Source organism: Mustelus asterias, chromosome 12 (genome assembly GCF_964213995.1).
Source record: "Mustelus asterias chromosome 12, sMusAst1.hap1.1, whole genome shotgun sequence".
Taxonomy (NCBI): domain Eukaryota; kingdom Metazoa; phylum Chordata; class Chondrichthyes; order Carcharhiniformes; family Triakidae; genus Mustelus; species Mustelus asterias.
In genome coordinates, this window is record NC_135812.1 from 62,903,237 (window position 1) to 62,926,257 (window position 23,021).

At 41.4% G+C, this 23,021-nt stretch overlaps 1 protein-coding gene across 3 annotated transcripts in view; it reads right to left on the reverse strand.

Annotated features, from left to right (window-relative positions):
• mpripb (myosin phosphatase Rho interacting protein b) overlaps positions 1–17,038 on the reverse strand; it is a 401,247-nt gene extending 384,209 nt beyond the window's left edge. For all 3 annotated transcript variants that reach the window (XM_078225341.1, XM_078225339.1, XM_078225340.1), the window contains exon 1: positions 16,320–17,038. In XM_078225341.1, the coding sequence (XP_078081467.1) occupies positions 16,320–16,445 (126 nt within the window). In that variant the 5' untranslated portion in view covers positions 16,446–17,038. The remainder of the gene's footprint in view (positions 1–16,319) is intronic.
• Between the last annotated feature and the right edge of the window lie 5,983 nt (positions 17,039–23,021).

Below are 23,021 nucleotides of genomic sequence, written 5' to 3' on the forward strand. Positions count from 1 at the left end.
TCTCACCAAACTCTCTCAAATAGCAATTTTACAACAAAGCTTTAATACACATTTCCAATTAACAGTACCAAATATCACAGGAAAAATATAAAAGCACTTAAAGTCTTGAGATTTAGAGGTTGCCTTCAAGCACAGAGCCACCGAACCCCATTACCCATAGCAGCAAAAAAGTGGAATCCTGAAAGAAACTTCTGCTTTTAATCCGGTTAGTGTCAAGCACCAGGCTTCGGGGTAGTTCATTTCAATAGTTTTCAGACACAATTCACCCCTCGCCATTTATATTTAAAACAAGACCAGGAGATATACAAAATGTGTGTATCATTCCAAAAATTAAGGTCCATTATTATCATTTCTGTTAAAGGACATTGTTGCTATTCAAATCAAGGAATCAAAATTGATGTGAGTTTTAATTTGAAAAAAATCAGACATGTCCTATCAACATTGAATAAGTAATTCACGGATGGGAATGCCTATTTACCTTAGATACCAGAGATTTTAAATGAAAAACAGCACCAGTGAGCACTGATGTGATTTCAAATTGTGCCAGCTACATGGGTTATATATAGGTGGATGCAACTAAAAATATGTCAACGGGACAGGCAGACTGAACATCTCTGGTGAAGTTGAAAGATGAGCTATTTCTGTCCAAATATTTTTACTGAAGATCCTCAGAATAGTAAAGGCATCCTGTTGATAAATGCATTGCCAAATCCAACACTTTTCAACAGCTCTTAGTCAAACGCCATTAGACTGCTGCCAAATCCAACATTTTTTTATTAACAACATCTTAGTCAAATTGCATTAGACTACTGACCTGCTGCCTTAGAAGTGTGGTGGAGAAAAAATGTAGAGGCAAAACACATTGTCCAACACTTACCTCCAGGTGAGCCAGGTTGAAGATCAGACAAGTAAAGAATGCAAATTTTTCCCCTTATAATCCTAATAGGGAACTGGTAGGAAAAAGTGTTCCAACAGGATTGTGTGACTATAGTACAGTAAGAGACTGCCTGTAGGAATTTCTTCATTGTACGCCCATACCGTTTTTAATAGCTTTGAATTCTGGTTGACTCTTGGACTCATGTTTGGAAATGTAGATATGATCATGCTTTGATGGGGATGGGAGAGCAAGTTCCACGGTCAAGTTCCTTAAAAGTTTATTTATTGTCACAAGTGGACTTACATTAGCATTGAATTGAAGTTATGTGAAAATTCCCGAGTCGCCGCACTCCAGCACCTGTTCGGGTACACTGAGGGCAAATTTAGCAAGGCCAATGCACCCCAACAGCACATCTTTCAGACTGCAGGAGGAAACCAGAACACCCGGAGGAAACCCATGCAGACACAGGGAGAATGTGCAGACTCCGCACAGACAGTGACCCAAGCCAGGAATCGAATCTGGGTCCCTGGCACTGTGAGGCAGCAGTGCTAACCATTGTGCCACCTCTTGTAATTCTATGAAAATTCATCTGGATCTATCGAGTGTTCCCCCACCCTGCGTAGCTTGTATTGTTTGTTTACCTTGGAGAGAACAAGGAGTCACTGCAAAATAAAAAGTAGGCCATCATCCACTTGGCAAATTGGGAATTAGACATCGTTCTTTGCCCCACAATGCCACAGCTTAGTCAGGTTTTGCTTATAACCAAAGTATGAACAATGAATTGTGATTTATTTGCAATCTGTTGTTTGCAGCATTGTTATGCAGGATTGTAGCTAATTTCCTCTTGAAGGACCTCACAAGAAGCCATTATTAAAATGCTTCCTTCAAAACTTAGTTGTGGTATTTTAGATGCAGACTTATATTTTGCAAATTTCAGATGTTTAAAAAGGACAAGAGCAAAATACAACCGAGCACTGAGCCACACAGACCAGCTTAAATTCTGAACTGCTGTTGGTCAATCTCACTTAGGCTACTAGTGAAAGCCCTATAACTGAGTTTTGGACTTGGGCAAAAAATGAAAAAAGAAACCCGAGGCATAGCTCTCATTTGTTATTTATATCTTAATTTCTATTCACTTCTAGGTTTTTTCATTATCAGGTGTGGTCAGGATCATAATGAAAGGCTTGGTTAGTCACTGTCCCAACTCACATGTGGAGATGGCAGCGTTGGATTGTGGTGGACACAGCAAAAGACTTCTTACTCAACTCACACAGGAACAGGAGCCTGTTGGGATGATGGCATCTGGAAGCCACTATGCAACAATCACACACACAAACACTCACTCATTTATCCATAATTCACATGATCAATCTAAACACTCTTCACTTCTCAATCTCCACTTCTCAGCCTACCCCAGAAATGTAGACCATCAGCCCTAATTATTTTCAGCCCAATCATTCGCACAGCTTAACTGACGTTATTTTCTCACCCCTCCACACGACATTCTTTCAATTTCTTCGTCTCTTCGGTTTTGGAAACTTTCCTTACTGCTTCTAATAAGTCTTCCTTTTACCTCAATTGAGGACTCCTGCCGCAGTCATTGACAGGGCCTCAAATGTGCCCTATCCTATTTCCTGCACTTCTGCTCTCATGCCTTCACCCTCCCAGAAGGGCAACAGGATTCTTCATGTGAACCCACATTACAATCACAATAAGCCTTCTTTCCCCTCCACGTTCTCTGGAGGGACTAGTCACTCACAATATTCTTGCATACAACTCAAGCACTACTACTCACATATCTGCTTCCTTGGCATTAACCTACGCAATCTGCAGGAGATGCAATATCCACCTATTTGGTCTTGCCTGCACTCAGGGCATCCAAACACATACTTCCTCTCATCTAGTATGCTGGATTCACTGTTCACAATGAACATACCCTGCACACTGGGAAAAATCAGATTGCTGATGAAACCACTTTGTTGAATACTTCTGTTCATTTCTATGTTTTAATGAAGCTCGATAAAAGCTTCAGCAACTGTATATCATCTTCCTGCTGAGAAGGTTGTAGCCCTCTGAACAATGTCTTCAGCAACTTCAGAATTCAAACTTTTAATTTTCAGTGTGATAGAACTTCCACAAGTCCCTTCACCAAATCCAGATTTATTTGCAAAAGTTAGTAATATTCAGACAGGTACTTCCCAGTACAGAGTACACACTGAGTGCTGGTAACCCGGACACTCCACATTATATACCTTTGCAGGGCTCCTGAATTGGACAACATTAACTGCCTCAATCAGGAAGCTCATAATTCTAACAGATCCACCTCACTGACCTCATTACATAATGCTGACTGACCAGTTATATATTTACTCTACTTCAGGTATAACAATGAGAAACCATATGACCTTCAAAGCAAAGGGAAAATCACTAAATCAGATCACTTAACAAGGAATGGTGTCCGTGGAAAAGTGAAAACGCATTTGAATAGTTTTCAATTGCAAGGTTAGCTCAAGATACCAAACTCCCAAAGGCAGTTAAGTACTTTTTGTTTTAATACTGTTAGTTCATCATACAGATGGGACACAGTAGGAAAGTGTTACTGGCAAAAGTCCCAGAAACCAATGTAGATGGTGTTATAAAAGTGTCAATGATTTTACAATGTTACTGGAAATGTAAAAAATATGTATTTTAAGAGTAGAACACAGGGCTGATTAAAAAGTTGAATAAAAGCAGGATAAATAAGTTGGTTTCATAGTTCACTGGTGCTGCTAGTTTCTGAACACTAAAGAAAGAACCTGCATTTATATAGTGTTTTTCATAACTTCTGGATGTCTCAGTGTAATAGTTTTGAAGAGTATTTACTGTTGCAAACACAATAGGCAATTTGTTCATAGCAGTAACAGGATAATGATAAGATAATCTGCTTTGGTGATGCTGGTTGTGGGATAAATTATGACTAAAACATCAGGGAGAAATATACCGCTATTTGAATAGTGCCACTGGATTCTTTTAAGTGCACCTGAGGGGACAGATTGGACATTGAAATAAATGGTTAATTTGAAAGACTGCACTTCTAATAACGCGACACATCCTCAATAATGAACTGTTACCCTAGACTAGCCCCACAAATCTAGGTACAATGCAAAACAAACAGGAATTTTAAAATCTAAATTAAATGTCAGCCATAGCTCATTGGTAGCACTCTTGCTTGAATCAGAAGGTTGTGGCTTCAAGTCACATGCCAAGACTGACATTTCTGTGCAGTCCTGAGGAAGTGCCATCTTTCAGATGAGACACGAAACCAAGCCCAGCCTCTCAGCTGAACAAAGATGTTCACCGGCAGCATTCCTTAGAGGGTAGTTATAGCTGATGAACTGACCAATATTTATCTTACATTAGAACAGTGACACTTCAAAAGTACTTCACTGGCTGCAAAGTGCTTTGAGACATAAAATGGTGCTATTTAAATGCAAGTCTTTTTTGTCTGGCTACAAATAATTCCTTTTTAAAAGAAATCCGGAGGAGTTTACAAACAGCCTGGGATATGGACACCACAGGGGCCCCCTATTGTATCACTGTGACCAAATCCATAGATTTTACTGAAGTAACAGCAAATTACCATTTGATAGGTTTATTGACTCCCGAAACAGAGTGAAATACAAGCCTAACTCAATGACCGATACTTAGTGGCAGCTTCAGTGTTTTTAAAACTACTTTATACTTTACAGAAAATTTTAGTCAACAGCTTTTGATCTTTTTTTCATAATAAGGTTTCTGACAGAGAAAATATAGCCACAAAGTTTTGAGTGGCTGACTGTAATGGTAGAATGCAGTCTTAATTACTTTTGGCAACATTTTGAATAAAATTATTTGTCTCCTAAAGTGCAGAGATTGATTTTCCAGACATTTTAGGTGCGTTTAATCTGCCTCCTTACCTTGCTCAGGTTACATGGTTTTGGGTGAGATGTGGAATCTATACAAGGCACTGCATTTGCTTGGAAAAGGCTGGATGGGTCACAGCATCTTTTGCTGTTCATTGTCCCCCTATGTTTGTCTCTATCAATTGCACGAGGCCAATCTATCCCATGGTTCCAATTTTGGTTCCATTGTTTTAAAAGTGCAGACAAGTGCAATAAAACAATAAAGCAACAAACAAGACCATGGGCACAGAACTACTCCTAAACTGAGGAAGTAAGCATTTATATTTGTTAATGAGTAAACCATAATGTGGTTTGGATCTTTAAAAAGTAAATTTTTCAAATCAAGGGTCTGCCCTCAGAAAATGTGTCAAATTTTAAAATACTTGAAATGCCCTAATAACGTCAAAATGAAATGCTCATTTGATTATGAATTTTGCTCTTCAGTGGCAGCCATTAAATTTGATGACCATCACAACAACATAATATGGACAAAAACATTGTTAGTAAATTAGCAGCACAAATCCACAAATGTTAGTCAATTAGCAATACAAATCCACAAACGTTAGTCAATTAGCAATACAAATCCACAAATGTTAGTCAATTAGCAGTACAAATCTACTTAACAGCATGCATGAAAAAAATGAAATTATGTTTCACTAAGAAAATTCTATGTTTAGCTGTCTAACTGCAATCAAATCTATTAAACAAAAGTACTCCATCGTCAATTATTGTAATGATCCCAATATAAAGTTTATTTATTAGTCATAAATGGGCTTACATTAACAAAGTTACTGTGAAAATCCCCAAGCAGCCACATTCCGGCACCTGTTCAGGTACACGGAGGGAGAATTTAGCATGACCAATGCACCTAACCAGCATGTCTTTTGGACTAGGATCATTTAACTTCAACTAGGTGTGTAAATTTGGATCCTGCACATTAAGAATATTTGCATTGTATCGTGTAAAAAAAATTAAAATATCCAAACAACAAAAAATGGGTTTGGAGGCCAAAGAGAACTGAGCAAAAGAAAGGCTTCCTCAACTATAAGTTTACTGAGTGCTTAGATGAATTGTATAAATCCCAAAATCACAGGCTGAATCTTGAATCTTGCTGAATTCATTAATCTCAGTCACGGCTACAGTAGGAGTGCTACAGCTAGCCTCAGCAGCAAAGAAAAATAAGAAAATTATCCAAGATTTACATTAATGATGGATCACAGCTGGAATGGTGCTTGTGAGTATATAAAGCACAGACAAAATTGAGCTCAATTGTGATCCGTTTGCACATAAATATTACTGCTAACATTTGCAGACAAAGCTCATACGTGAACAATGGCAGATTGCTATTACCTCATTCAAACAGTGATGCATGGAGCTTTCAAAGCAACGCTTTGAGACAAATAAGAGGGAATTAGGCTGTTTTCTTTTTCCCCTACATTCAGCATCCTCATCTAATTTTCCCATGTTCACCATTTATTTAGCGTATCAGTAACAATACTACAAGTTTAAAAAAGATATGATTCAGTGTTGCATAATTCACTTACCTACCTAATCACCTCAAACTAATGCCGAGTATATATTTTAAACTGATTCACAGGGTAGTCGCTGCAGCACAGAATTTAATGTCCACTCCTAGTAGAACTAAACGGCTTCCTATTTTGATGTGGGGCTGGAGTGAGAAAAGGCATATTGAGAGAATAGGCTTTGCTCCCTAAGTTAATGAACCAGTTGGGATTTTATGAAAATCTAATACCTTTATAGTCACTTTTTACTACATAAATCTGGACATGCGTAACCTGGTGTTGTTAAAACTCTTACCATGCATTTAATACCAAGGGGCATGATGTAAGTGAGAAAATCAAGGAGGCAAGCAAGGATTGATCCATGGAAGATATCAGATAATAGCATAGGCAAGAAGAGAGGCCAGTGCTGGAGATGCTCTGCCAACAGATGGACAAGAGTGGAGCCGCTAAGGTCAGTTCCACTGAGCTGCCCAACTATGCAGTAAAAGACTACAGAGATGGAGATAAACAAAGAACACTGGATCAGTCACACGGGATGCAATTGTTAAGGCCATTTCAGTGTTTTGGCAAAAATCTAAAGAGAGATTTAAACAAGTGCGACAGGGAAAATGGTATGGATCTGAGAAACATTGATACATTTAGAAAGGCGAGAAAAATGGTTGCGAATCAAGGGGTGGCGGAACAGAAAGATGGGAGGAAGTCTGGCAGCAGTTGGTAAGGACAGAGTCTAGAGGTTCTTTAACAAAAGAGTGGCAGAGTGATAATGAGAATTACTTAAGGGAACACAAGGAGAAGGAACCATTTACAAAGTAATCTAGCATGGGGCACAGGAAGGGATGTGTTCTGCAGTTGAGTGGGGATGGAGTAAGTTTAGCAGTTGAGGATGGAGTAAGTTTATTAGTGTCACTGCAAGTTACTGTGAAAATCCCTTAGTCGTCACACTCCGGCGCCTGTTCAGGTATACTGAGTGAGAATTTAACATGGCCAATGCACCTAACCAGCACGTCTTTCAGACTGCAGGAGGAAATCAGAGCATCTGGAGGAAATCCATTCATACACAGGGAGAACATGCAGACCCAAGCTGGGAATCAAGCCTGGGTCCCTGGGGCTGTGAGGCAGCAGTGCTAACCACTGTGCCACCGTGCCTGTTGAAGCTTTTGCGCATTTATTTCATGTCCCACTATAAGTAAAAATCAGTATTAAATGATCAAAAGTCCCATGATTTCATTTCAGGCATTTGATAGTCATCCAAGCGTTTATTGCAAAACCAGTTACCTAAAGTTTATTCCCTTCTTCATAAACACATAAGCAGTACTAACCACTGTGCCAAAAGAGAAGGCATGTTTCATAGAGATAAGTTCAGAGGGCACAAGGGAGATGGGAGAATAACCTGAGCTTCAAGTTCAGATTAAATGGTACCCTGGAACAGGTTTGGCTTTGTGACTTAGGGAACAGGAGATGTAACAAAGACAGTTGCAATGGATGGTCTTGTAATTAGTGCCAAAGTTAAAGAATTGTTGACCTGGAACAGCAATATTTTTTATTGAGGACAGCAAGACACAATAGTGGTTAATTTGATCAAACCTCATGCAGATGGCTAAACAAATTGTGTTAAACATGCTCAAGTCTGCAATCCTTCGATCAAGGGTTTTGAAGATGGTAGCCATACCAGGGAGAAGACCAAGGCAGGTGAGGATAACATTTAACAAAAGCAAGAGTTGGATAGAAATGCTGTGCAGATTAACAGCTACAAATGTCAAATTAGGGAACAGGGGCGAGAAGCTGAGAGTTTGAAAGTACAGTTGTAAGTGAATATGGAGAGGGGGTGGGAGATTATACCAGGAGCTGACAGAACAAAATAGCCAGGATGGCATGGAAGCAGATGACTGCAAATGTCAACAGAAGGCATTTTCTATAGGGAGTGATGATGAGGCCCCAAGTTCTAGGTTTCCACCTCAAAACCTCTTCACAACTCTACATCCCTTTTCTCCATATTTCTCAACACCAATCTCTTCAACCACAGTTTGCCTATCAATATTCCAAAGAGATTTTTTTACAATACATTGATATTCATTCATTGCTCCCAATGACCACGCCCGTTACCCCAGCATTTTTTAATGCACATATAGGAAATGTAATACCCAGCCTTACAACCATTCACACCCCAAACACTCCTTCCAGGTGAAAAGGTTACAGGGCTATGTAGAAAGAGAGGAGTGGGACTAATTGGACAGCTCTACCACAATGGGCTAAATGGCTCTCTTCTGTGCTTCCATTGTGTATTGAGCAATGAATGCAAAATCTGTTACACTGGGGAAGAATACTTCAGTTCAGTCCACAAGCACAACTGCGAGTTTCCAGTCAGGCACTTAGCATTATAACTCTCCATCCCACTCTGACCGATCTGCTTCAGCCTCATATACAATGCAACGTCTGGCCTCAAAACGGAGTTTAACTTTCAAAATAATCAAGGTTGGGATGGCAGGTCTGTCAAATGAGGAGAGACTAAGTCGGTTAGGATCATATTCACTGGAGTTTAGAAGAGAGATCTCCTAGAAACTTATAAAATTCTAACGGATTAGACAGGATAGATTCAGAAAGAATGTTCCCAATGATGGGGGGAGTCCAGAACTAGGGGTCATAGTTTGAGGTTAAGGGGTAAACCTTTTAGAACGGAGGTGAGGAGAAATTTCTTCACCCAGAGGGTGGTGAATGTGTGGAATTCACTACCACAGAATGTAGCTGAGGCCAAAATGTCTGATTTCAAGAAGAAATTAGATATAGCTCTTGGGACTAAAGGGATTGGGGTGGTGGGGGGGGGTCAGGATCTTGAATTCGATAATCAGCCATGATCAAGATGAATAATGGAGCAGGCTCGAAAGGCTTACTCTTGCTTCTATTTTCAATGGTCTCGTTTTCTTGGTCAGATGGTCACATTGGTTCTGCTGTAAATATTTAGACCTCCCGACCACTATCTTTTTTATTCCACTTTTCTGTTGCACCATAATTTGTCATTTAATTACTCCTGTCCAATGTCCGCTTTGTTCTTCATTCATTCCTTTTTTCCCCTCCCTCTGTTCTAATTTTAAAATAGCTAATTCTTGAACTTCTTCCAGCTCTGATGAAAGGTCGTCCACCTGAAACATAACACACATTTCTCTTTCCATAGATGCTGTTTGACCCGAGTGTTTTCAATATTTCCAATTTATTTCAGGTTTACAACATCTGTAGCACCTTTTTGAGAGTTATACTCTTCCCAGTATTTGAGCAATGCACAGAAGACAGAAGCAAAAGGACAATTTGAGATAGCAATGCTTCATCTGGAGATTCAGCGATCGTGTAACATTTACGTCAGGGGCATATTTTAGTCTAGGATTTCCTGAAACAGATTCTACCTTGCAGTTCCAGAAGTATTTGGCAATGCTCCAAAGTTAATCAGTCCTGACAGGTTAAAAAAGTTGGTGTGCCATGCCTCAATATATCATGAAGTTTCAGTCAATATTTTTAAAAACTGAACACAAACAGGCTATTAAAATGACTGTTGCAAATCATGTGACGTTTAGCCTTTAAGCTACAGACAGTAGCACGTCTCAAGAAATACCCAACAAAAAATGGACATTTACAGCCATCCAGGGAATTCACACATCACTTTGTTTAAGGATGGTCAACACAAAAAAACCTTCCAGACTAATGTAATTCAATGTTCGTTCTTGAAACCAATCAAAAGGTTATCAGATTGAAAGGAACATTGACAAACATCTCAAACCCTCAAGTAGTGTTAACCCATGCAGCTTGAGGATTCATCATGAGTACTAGTTCTCATTTGGAAAAGGATTTGAACTTTGGTAGTGGGGGGGGAGGGGGGAATCACCTAGTGAGGCAGTCATGTTTTTGCCTGCTTTTAAACATCAGCTAAGAGCTGTATACAGGCAATTTTACCAAGTAATAGTACCAACATTTCACTGGTCAGAAACCCAGCCCAAAGTAAGTAACAGCAATGCCTTGAAAGGAGGAGACCTCAACCAAGAAAATTACTCCCTCCAACCTTTTCCAACACCTGAGAACTAACCTCCTAGAAATTTGACAAGAAACCTTACCCCCTGCTGAGAAGCCTGTGCTATGTTAAGACCCTGACTTTAACTCACCAAAACAATTCAAAATATCTACTACAAGAAACTGTGGGAGCTAATTAACGATTTTTCAAAATCTTAGGGATGAACATTCCTTCACCAATACTTTTTATCCCTTTACAAATACAATGAGGCTGCCAACAAGATGTTGATATAGTTGTGCTTTAAAATGAAAATTCACTAAAAAAGGCAAATTATATTTGGCTTGCAAATGATAGTAATTCTTTCAGTAGTTAATATTAACAGTTCTAGAAATTGTGAGCTAAATATTAAACAGTATAGAATTCATATATCCCTTGAGAAAAATTGGGAGCCTAGCTTAACTTCCTCAAAAAGATATAACTACCACAAAAGATAGTACTTAGTAAATTCATTAGCACAGTACAAAATTTGAATGCCAGAAAGGATCTTAAAAATGGCTCAATCTGGGAACAGGAAACAAAGCTGCATCATTCATGTTCTCACAACCTCCTCCCAAAGAGCTTCAAGAAAGTAAATAATTATTCAGCATCATCTCTTACAGGCAAACTCAACTTGCAACAAATGAACAGAAGGACCTACCTTTAGTGCTGCTGATGAGGGATAATCATTGGCCAGGACAAGGAAAGCATTCCTCGCTCTTCTTCAAAAAGAGAAAGGCTCAGCCTCACTGGAAAGAGGGCACTGCATCAATTACCAGACTAGATTGAGATGAAGCCTTGGAGCAAGGCTTCAACCAATGAACTTCTGACTCAGAGTACAAGTACTAGCAATGAACCAAGCTACCAAATAAAAAGAAAACTGCCATTGCAAAGTTATCCAACACAGTAATTCACCAATCTATGATCTAAGTAGACCTTTGATTTCAAACCTAACCATGTGAAAGAACAAAGTACCTTTATATAGCACTTCTCAGCACCTCTGTACACTCCAAAGCACTTTACAGCCAATGAACTAAGTGTAGCCACTCCTGTGAAACACAGCAGCCAAATTGTGCACAGCAAGATCCCACAGTAATGTGATAATGACCAAACAACCTGCTTCAGTTATATTGGAGATGGACAAATATTGGTCAGAACACCAAAGAGACCTCTTTAATCTTCTTTGAAAACTACAAAGGGCTCTTTTTTGTCCACCTGTGGCAGCAGTCAAGGCCTCCGTTTTATATTGTATATACTGCTATACGATATTCAAAAAACAAAAGCTTCAAAAGTATCATACTCCCTCAGAGTGTCATCCTAGATTGTGTTCAAGTCTCTAGAAAGACATCTGAACCAACAACTACCTGACTCAGAGGGGTGAGTGCAATCAATTGAGCCACAGCTATACAATACTGATGTTCTGGCTATTTAATAGTTGGAGTGAAGTCCCCAAGAATATGGCAGAACTGAAATTAACTGTTGAATTTACAAACATTACTGCAGCACTGAATCAATTAGGTCATGGTCATTCAGCTTAAACAAAGCATTCAACCCATTCAAAAAAAAAATCAAAAAAACATTGATAAAAGGATTCCTTCTTTTCAGCCACTATCATGTGATTAAATACAAAGAAACTGTAGAGAACAGAACCAGTTTAGCAATCTCATGGTTTAAATGACCATAAATCAAACACGTATGACAACACACATAACAGCAATGCTGTGCAATTTAATTCTGCCATTACTTTTCTGGTTTGCGTGAAGTGGTTTTCTAATAAATAGTTCCCTTATCTGGATTTGCTATTTATGGACGAAACAAATACATTTTATCAAGGGATATAGGGAGCAGGAAGAGTACAGAGCTGTAGTGGGATGCCAGCCATTTTTCTTCCTTCCCGAACAATCAAAAAAACTACCAACCGAAATGGTGTAAATACAAAACTCAAACCATGTTTTCATGTAACGTGAATGAAAGCTTTATGAATGTTATAAACTAAAAAGTAGTTTTGCACAACACAAACAATAAACTATAGTGCAATATTAAAGACATTTAAAAAAATACTTTTGATATCCCCAGATTTCTTCTGTCAGAAAAAAACAAACTGGGTTTCACTTGAGTTTTATAAATGGGCACCAGGAGCTCATCTGCAAGAGAAGGAAGTGAGTGAAAGTTTATGACAACAAATGTCTTAACTTCCAAGGTAACACCTGGTAATGATTTGCAGGAAAGTCAACTTAAAATATCATCATGTAGGTGAACTAACACTGAATGAACAGTTTGTGGGAAAAAACTCAATGTTTGTTGCTGTAACAGTGCTGACAGTTTCTCATCTCCAATTTTCCCATGATCTAAGAATTTGTGCTTGAACGTGGATAAGGTTTATGTTACTAGGATCACATTAGACCCTATCCAATTACATTGACGGGTACAGTTGCTACAGTTGGTTTCCCCCTGTTTGACATTTCATACTGTATTCTAGCGCTAATCTTATTCTGCTATTAACACCTACTTCTCAGCTCTAATGCTTCCATAAACCTTGGCTAGATTTTTGGAGACAAGACCACTTTCTTCCATTTTTCACTGCTGCTTCAGTGGCTCTTGGGGAACGCCAGTTTGAGCATCTGTGGCCCTTTACTGGTTCTTGGGACCTGCCATCTGTTGGAAGTTTTGAAGATTCCTGCTTTGCAATTCCTCATAATTTTATCATCTTCGTTTGATTTCTTCTTCTTAAGCAGTCCTTCAGAGTTAAGGATAACTTGCTCCCACATTAAAATGAGTTCTTAGGCAACTGAATCCAATACGCCTATAGCAGGTGGGGCAGATAGTGGGGTACCTGGGTTGCCACGTTGCTTTGCCTGATTGGGGCTCACATGATGTATAATTATGGCAATATTATTACACTCATTACTCTGGTCCCGATTTATAAACAGTGAGAAATGCTGTAAACAATAAGGAATATTTCAAGTTTAAAAAAGCTACAAGGAGAAGAAACTGCACACATTCACACACTTTTGCAGTCAATTAATTGGAGATTTTGGGCATTGAAAAAAGTGAGTGGAAGGGCAAATACTGATTCAATGGCAACTGTTCAAAAGGAAATTGGATAGACTTGGAGAAAGAGTTGCAGAAACCGAAGCCAAAAAAGAAGTCAAGATATAGCAGACAATGTTCATTTAGCAACAACAAATAGAATATGGAAGCTGACAGTAAGAAAGGAGATAAGGAGTTAACCAAAACCAAGGGCACGAGAGAGAGAGAGAGCGAGCGACTCAGGCAGCCTACCAAACATTACAGCATTCCTACATTACAAGTCACTTCAGTTCAAAAGTACCTAATTCATTGTAAAGGTCTTCGCAACATGCAGCAGTCATGAACGGCGCTACATACATGCAAGTCTTTCGTTTCAAAGAGAAAAGATTTTGCACATATGCTACTGTTAAATGGAAGCCATGAAATGTTACCATTTTAGTCCAAATACTAAGATTTTCAAATCATGCGACAAAATGTCATTACTAATGTCATGCTGAAAAATAGCCTGACACAAGGAGCAAATAATTCAAACATTTACACTTCAACAACTTGCATCTCCTCATGTGCAGAAATAGATTTCAAAGTTCTTTACATTGAACATCAAGGAGTGAGAAAGGGAAAAAGACCAGGGTAAGGATGGGTGGTGAAATGTAGTTGCTGTAAAGAAATTTTAGGAAGGAACATGACACACAAAAATACAAACTCATTACATGACCCATAAAAACGCTTGTGAGTAGGGAGACCAGTTTTTCACAATTAAACGATCAATCACATGCCACCATATCCAAGTCCACATTAACATTAAATCTTAAAACATCCATTTATCCACATTTTCAACTTTAAAAGACAATCTCCACCATGTCACACCAATACTAGTTTTGCATAACACAAATATATCTTGGTATACATCACAATATCCTGCAACATCACCCACAGTTTAAAAGATTTCCAGATGTTAAACATAATCAAGACCTACATATTAAAGGTTGGCATTGAGTAGCTAATTGGAAAAATATAGTTAAACAAAGTATATATCAAAATAATGGTACAGCTAAAGTTAATAATCAATTGGTCAACATGTCAAACAAAACTCCCGCTCTCTCACCAGTTATTCGCCATTTTAAAAATAATCACAAGTGCTAATCACTCTTATTTTTAAGATTTGAAAATGTAAATAGATTGACGCAATAAAGCAAATGAAAATAAAGAAACAAAAGAAGTTCAACAAACAATGAGAGTTAACATAAACAAACGACTGGATTGTCATTGGAGATGAAGAAGTTTTTGTAACACCAGTCTCCAATTTAGAACTAGCTGTTGATGAGGGCAAAACAATCACGTCTGTAGCAAAATACGGAATTGTATTAAACGTTTCATTTTGGAAATGGAAGAGATCAAAGTTCAATTTCAGTTAGTTATTTGTCAAGTTCAAATTCATTCTGATTACTGCAAATTGGAATTATTGCAGTGCAAGAATTAAATCTCAAAATGAGAAACAGATATAGCAAGAACAATCATTGTTTTAATAATTATTACCTTCTTGACAGTAGCCCCACTGCATACTAAGTTACTATTGCAGAGAACACTATCCTTGTTCATTACTTCTTGAAAATTATTTTTCAAGAGATCAGCCTCAATTCTAATGATTAAATATTTTCGCAGTTGTAAGCAACAAACAAGAATAGTGCTGTGTAAACTCCAGATGATTTTCATGATTTACAGTAATTAAAAATATATTCAACTGTTTTTGTCCAATAACTAATATTTCAAATATTTATCAGGACTGAGAACCAGTAACAGATCACGACACTATCAGCATATTCTAGAGGCTTCTGAAATAGGAGAAAATGCCCAGAAACGACTCATATTTATTCAGCATTTTTAAGCCATAACTTTCAAGCATTTCTCCACCTTTCAAGGAGTATTGAGTGTTCCAATATTGTAAAACAATGCAATACAAAGTAGCTTATTACAGCTACCCAAGTGGGACTACGCTTCTGAACAGGACATTCAGTTTCATATTATATATTGCAAATCACATTTTAATGCCTACACTAAATAAATACTCTCATGAAATTTTCATTCGGAACCACTTATTTTTCCCGTGGGGGAGGGAGCGAGGGAAAGGGTTCACAGGACAATTCCTTGTGAAAATTTAGACCAGAGAAAGCAACTTGATATTCTCTGCATACTCTAGAATTTTCAAGGGAAGAAATTTTCGCCCATCACAGTGGACTCTGGTACCTTTAGACATTTAATCACGTACTCTAATCCCCCGGCAACAAGGGCCATCATTTTCGCAAAACACTTACAAATACAAATGGCATTTTTCGATGGGATGGGGGTTGGCATTAGAAGTCAAAGCCGAACTAAAAAGTTTTATCAAGCACAATACAGCAAGAAAGTGATGCATTAGTTTCAAATCTACACAGCAAAAGAAAATGATGGGGAGTTGAGGGGGGGGGGGGGGAAGCAAAGTGTTTGGAAAGGAGGAAACTGCCCTTTCCTTTGGAGTCCAGAAAAACCTACTGAAAGCAGGAAACAGCAGCCAGCAGGCATACAAATATCAGCTTCAAACCTGGAAGGGGGGGGGGAAGAGAGAATGGATTCGGGTCATTTACCATTGAACATACTTTTCTTTCCCTGGGACAATTTTCCTCCCTCCTTTAGGGCCCGGGTACAGAATGGATGGCGTGATCAGAGGCAAAAAGGCAAGCTCCAGTCCACAGTATTAGTTATTGTTGGCACCAAAAAAAAACTCCATCCTCCCTGAGTAACACACGAGTCAAGTCACTTCTCTCCCCTCACAATGTTAAGGGATCGGGGGGGGTGGGGGGGAGAGAGAGAGAGAATAGGCGGTGTGGGGAAAGGAGACTGCAATTTAAAATTACAAGGATGGAAATGTTCTTTTGCTCCTTCTATGGACCCCCCATGCTCACCTGGTTCAAGTCCTCGTCCGTCAGTAAGTGCACCTCCCGGGGTTTGAAGCAATTCTGACATTTGCTCTTGTTGAAGATATTCGCCTGGAATTTGCGGCACGGATTGTCCTTGGCCCCGGCCAACATCTCGGTGAAAGGGGAAAGAAGGAAAAAAATAACAAACACACTCCCCCCCACTCCTCTTCAGCCGCGGAATTAAAAGACTATTTTTTTTTAAAAAGAGATGTAAATGTATAAACTGCTCGGTAATAAATCACAGCGATGGAGGGGGGGGGGGGGGGCTCGGGCTCCGATGTCTGCGGCTCCGATGTCCGCAGCTCCGCCTAAAACAGGCCGGATCTTCACCCCGATTAAATCCGCCCCGTGCGCCGCTTCATCGCCGCTTCCTCTCTCACCAACACCGGCCTGGCTTTCAGAGCGGCTCCCCTGAGGCCCCCGCACTCGGGCTGGCTCTCTCTCTGCTGCTGTTATCTGCTGGCGACTTCTTCCCCCCCTCTTGGCCGGAGTTGTTCACTCCATAGCCGTGCTCTGGGCCCGGAGCCGCGGTGACGGCTGCTGCTGCTGAGGGAGGGGGTAAGATGGCGGTGACCGGTGGGGGTGGAGGGGAGAGAGAGTGAGCGCGAGGGAGGAGGGGGCGGCGGGGAGCGGGGCGATTGGCTCCCTGGAGCTCGGTTCCCCCGGTAACGATCCCCAACGTTCTGGCGCTCGCTCGCTCTGCCCGGCTCGCGCGCCGCCCGCCCGCTTTTATCAATGGGCGCACACAGCGCCGTCAACAGGCAGCGTGCGGCAGCGCAACTCCAGCCCATGGGCACACAATGGGACCAGATGTACAGTGCCAGCCCATAGGCGCAGCGCTGGAGACATGTAATACAGTGCCAGCCCATAGATACACAAAGAGAACAAAGAAAAGTACAGCACAGAAACAGGCTCTTCGGCCCCTCCAAGCCTGTGCCGATCATGATGCCCTAACTAAACTTTCTGCCCTTACCCGGTTGGTATTCCCTCCCTATTCATGCACCCATCCAGATGCCTCTTAAATGTTGCTAATGTGCCTGCCTCTATCATCTCCTCTGGCAGCGCGTTCCAGGCACCCACCGCTCTCTGTGTGAAAAACTTCTCCTGCACATCTCCCATAAACTTTCCCCCTTTCACTTTGAACCTGTGCCCGTTTGTAATTGACATTTCCACACTTGGAAAAAGCCTCTGACTATCCACCCTGTCTATGCCTCTCAATTTTGAAGATCCCAATCAGGTCTCCCCTCAGTCTCCATCTTTCCAGTGAAAACAATCCTAGTTTATTCAATCTCTTCTCATAGCCAACGCCCTCCAGCCCAGGCACCATCCTGCTGAACATTCTTTACACTCTCTCCAAAGTTTCTATGTCCTTCCGGTAATGTGATGACCAGAACTGCACGCAATTCTCCAAATGCAGCATAATCAAGGTTTTATATAGCTGCAACATGATTTCCCAACTCTTGTACTCAATGCCCCGGCTGATGAAGGCATGCATGCCCATATGCCTTCTTAATCACCTTGGCCACATGTGTTCCCACTTTTAGAGAACTGTGGATCTGCACTCCCAGATCCCTCTGTATGTTAATATTCCTAAGGGTTTTGCCATTTACAGTATAAGTCACACCTAAATTTGATCCTTCAAAATGCATCACCTCGCATTTGTCCGGATTAAGCTCCACCTGCCATTTCTGTGCCCAAGTCTCCAATCTATCTATATCCTGTTGTATCCTCTGACAATCCCTGGCACTATCAGCAACTCCACCAATCTTCGTGTCATCCACAACCTTACTAATCGGACCACCCACAATTTCCTCCAGTTCATTTGTGTATACAAACAACATAGGTCCCAGCACTGATCGCTGCGGAACACCACTAGCTACAGCACTCCATCTGAAAAACACCCTTCCTCTGCCGCTCTCTGTCTTCTATAACCAAGTAAGAAGTCTCACATCACCAGGTTCAAGTCCAACAGCTTTATTTGGTATCACGAGCTTTCGGAGCGCTGCTCCTTCATCAGGTGAGTGGACTACCACTCCATAACCAAGCCAGTTCTGTATCTATCTAGCCAGCCCACCCACACTATAGGGTATATAGTGCCAGCCCATAGGCACACAATAGAACATTTATACAGTGCCAGCCCATTGGCACCAATAGGACATATGTACAGTGCCAGCCCAAAGGCACAGCACTGGACATATATATATACTGTGTCAGCCATAGGCACACAATAAGATAAATATACAGTGCCAGCCCATAGAAACATAGAAATTAGAAGCAGGTGTAGGCCATTCAGCCCTTCGAGCCTGCTCCGCCATTCATTTTGATCATGGCAGATCATCAAGTTCATTATCCTGATCCCCCCTTCCCCCGCATCCCTTGATCCCTTTAGCCCCAAGAGCTTTATCTAATCTCTTCTTGAAATCAGACATTTTGGCCTCAACTACTTTCTGTGTAGTGAATTCCACACATTCAGCACTCTCTGGGTGAATAAATTTCCCCTCACCTCAGTTCTGAAAGGTTTACCCCTTATCCTTAAACTATGACCCTAGTTCTGGACTCCACCACCATTGGGAACATTCTTTCTGAATCTATCCTGTCTAACCCTATTAGAATTTTATAAGTTTCTATGAGATCCCCTCTCACTCTTCTGAACTCCAGTGAAGATAATCCTAACTGACTTAATCTCTCCTCATATGGCAGACTTGCCATCCCAGGAATCAGCTGGTAAACCTTCGCTGTACTCCCTCTATAGAAAGAACAGTCTTCCTCAGATAAGGACACCAAAACTACACACAATACCCCAGGTGTGACCTCACCAATGCTCAAAGAATTGCAGTAAAACATCCCTATTCATATACTCAAATCCTCTCGCTATGAAGGCCAGCACATCATTTGCCTTCTTTACTACCTGCTATACCTGCGCGCTTACTTCCAGCGACTGATGCACAAAGATACCAAGGTCTCGTTGAGCATCCACTTCTTAATAGGCATAGCACCGGACAAATATACAGTGCCAGACTGTGGGCACAGGACCGGACATACAGGAGGCGATTCTCCCATCCTGCTGCACTAATTTTTTAGCGTAGTGGACCAGGAGAATCTCACAGTGGACGATGTGCGGTATTTCCGAAGCATTCCCACCCCAATAGTGTCCTCCAGCGTCAGATTTTAATATACTTTAAATACAATTAGTGGTCCCAGGACTGAAATCTTCAGGCCCACTAGCATCCCCACCCACCCTCCTCCCACCCCAGTCAGGAGTAGTTCACTCCAGCGGGGTTTACAGTAGCCGGTAGCTCCCCACTAACAGAGAACTAGCAACCCAAGCCCGCTGGAGTGAAGGGAGGACAATTGGGCCCCCCCCCCCCCCAGGGAGTCGGGCGGTGTCGGGGAGTGATGCCCCCTGGACATTGACACCTTTGCAGTGCCAACCTGTACCCACTGGCACTGCCCAAAGGGCAAAGTGCCAATACCCAGGGGGCATCTTAGCACTGCCCATCAGGCATGGGACAGTGCCGGGGGCGGGGCCTGTAGGTGGGCCTATGGGGTGGGGCCTGATGGGGGTAGGTGATCCCGCTGCCACTCTGCAGACAGGATCGGTGGGAGACGGAGGGAGGCCACCACATGGGGCAAGTTGGGGCAGGGGGAGTTCAGCCTGCTTGGGGGGGTGGTCGGCACTGCGGGGGTAACTGTCGGGGTGAGGAATGAGGAGGTCTGGAGATCAGGGTGGGCCAGAAAAGGGAGCCAGGGCTGGGCCCAGAAATGGTCGGGGGGGCCGGCAATCGGGCCGTGGGGGGGCCGGAGGGCCAGTTTTATGGGGGTCGCGGAGCTGGCCAGCGATCAAGCTGACAGATCGGCGCATGCGCAGTGGCCCACCCAGTGCTATGCTGCCAGCCTCCCGGGCAGGAATAGGCCCTGCCCACTGATTTATAATGATATACATGCTAGTGAGCTCTGCAGTGCCCAGAGCGTGGGAGATTCTTCTCTGAACTCCCACTGAAAAAAACACCCTGAATTACTCCAGTTTTCACACAAATTCAACACATAGAATTTTTTCGGGAGAATTCCGGCCATATACGGTGAAAACCCATAGACACAGCTCTGCACATATATACAATGATAACTCATAGTCACAGCACCGGACATATAAACACTGTAAGAGTTTTAACAACACCAGGTTAAAGTCCAACAGGTTTATTTGGTAGCAAATGCCATTAGCTTTTGGAGCGCTGCTCCTTCGTCAGATGGAGTGGAAATCTGCTCTCAAACAGGGCACGGAGACATAAAATCAAGTTACAGAATACTGATTAGAATGCAAATCTCTACAGCCAACCAGGTCTTAAAGATACAGACAATGTGAGTGGAGGGAGCATTAAGCACAGGTTAAAGAGATGTGTATTGTCTCCAGACAGGACAGCCACTGAGATTCTGCAAGTCCAGGAGGCAAGCCGTGGGGGTTACAGATAGTGTGACATAAACCCAACATCCCGGTTTAGGCCGTCCTCATGTGTGCGGAACTTGGCTATCAGTTTCTGCTCAGTGACTCGGCACTGTCGTGTGTTGTGAAGGCCACCTTGGAGAACGCTTACCCGAAGATCAGAGGCTGAATGCCCATGACCGCTGAAGTGGGGGAGCAACTTTGTCTACTTGATATGCTGCAGGAAATGATGTCCCGAGGCATGGTACATTGGGGAGACCATGCAGACGCTACGACAACGGATGAATGAACACCGCTCGGCAATCACCAGGCAAGACTGTTCTCTTCCTGTTGGGGAACACTTCAGCGGTCATGGGCATTCGGTCTCTGATCTTCGGGTAAGCGTTCTCCAAGGCGGCTTTCACGACACACGACAACGCAGAGTCGCTGAGCAGAGACTGATAGCCAAATTCCGCACACATGAGGACGGCCTCAACTTGGATCTTGGGTTCATGTCACACTATCTGTAACCCCCACGACTTGCCTGGGCTTGCAAAATCTCACTAACTGTCCTGTCTGGAGACAATACACATCTCTATAACCTGTGCTTAACCCTCTCTCCACTCATATTGTCTGTACCTTTAAGACTTGATTACCTGTAAAGACTCGCATTCCAACCATTATTTTGTAAATTGAGTTTGTGTCTTTATATGCCCTGTTTGTGAACTGAAATCCCACTTACTTGACGAAGGAGCAGCACTCCAAAAGCTAGTGGCTTGTGCTACCAAATAAACCTGTTGGACTTTAACCTGGTGTTGTGAGACTTCTTACTGCGTTTACCCCAGTCCAACGCCGGCATCTCCACATCTTATACACAGTGCCATTTCATGCACACAGCACTGACTGGATACACAGCACTTCTAATATATAACAAGCAGCCACAAATGTAGCATTGCTTTGTTGCACATTGTTAGCATTGCTGCAAATACCATACTAGCAGTTATATACAGCACCATACATCCGGACATGGATAAGTCACCAATCATGAGGATGGCACTGGCCACAGACACAGCCACAGATACAACCCATCTAACCATTCCAACTCAGCCTTCTCCCCGGCCTTTTCCTCGAGAGTTTTCAAGGTTTTAATCCTCTGGGTCACCTATTTATATCTGCTGATTGACCTTGTTTTTGGCTATTACAACCTAATGGCTACAGGCTCTTCACCTCCTGTAATTTTCAGTGCATGCTTCATAATAATTTATTAACGGTGTAATTATTGGTGATTTATTACCAATGTACTGCTATCATAATGAGTGAGTTATCACAGAATGGTTACACCCCAGAAGGAGGCCACTCAGCCCATCATGTTTGTGCTGGCCATCTGAAGGAACAATTCACCTAGTGCTGCTCCCCTTGCCTTTTCCCATAACCTTGCAAATTTTCTAATAATGATTCAATTCCCCTTTGAAAACCTCACTTGACCCTGACTCAACCAAAGTCTCAAGCAGCGCATTCCAGATCCTAACCACTCGCTGTGTGAAAATGCTTTTCCTCATGTTATCATTGCTTCTTTTGCCAATTACCTTTCATCTGTGCCCTCGTGTTCTTAATCTTTCCACCATAGGATTCCATATTAATCATTTGTATTATTCACGATCCTTATTATTCGCATTGATCTTGTTGCTCAACTTTTAATGTTGTCTCCATTAGAAACTTTCTGTGCCAACGTTAGTCAAAATATTTTAGAATTTCAGTGCTAAAAGAGTTTTCAGGAGAGGTCCTTTCATTGGCCAGTTTTGTTTTTGAATAATTTTTTTTTCACTTCATAAATGTTACAGGTGAAAGGGAAACATTGGAAACAAAAATTGGCGAACACCTTCGTGTTTACTCATCTTTTATGTGATCATTTAAGGTTTCATTTCAGTATAAATGATTTAAAGGTAATGAAAATACAATTGTTACAAGAAAGACCTGCAAGTTTTGTGCAAATTGTTGGTGTAAGATGACAAGTAAATAAGAAATAATTATTTCTTTTTTCCTTTTCCCATTTACTCGTTTTCAGGTTGTGAAAAGATAGATCAATTTATCATGAAACGTATTTGTGAAACAGCCAATTGATATTGACATGAAAGCAGATGTTATTTTTGTCCTTTCACAGATGTGTTCAGCTATTACACTCACCTGCTAAATAGAGTGAAGTGCCTTTATGTATTTATGTATTTTTTGTATTTATCTTGGCTAAAGAGCAACACACTGCACCAGAATAT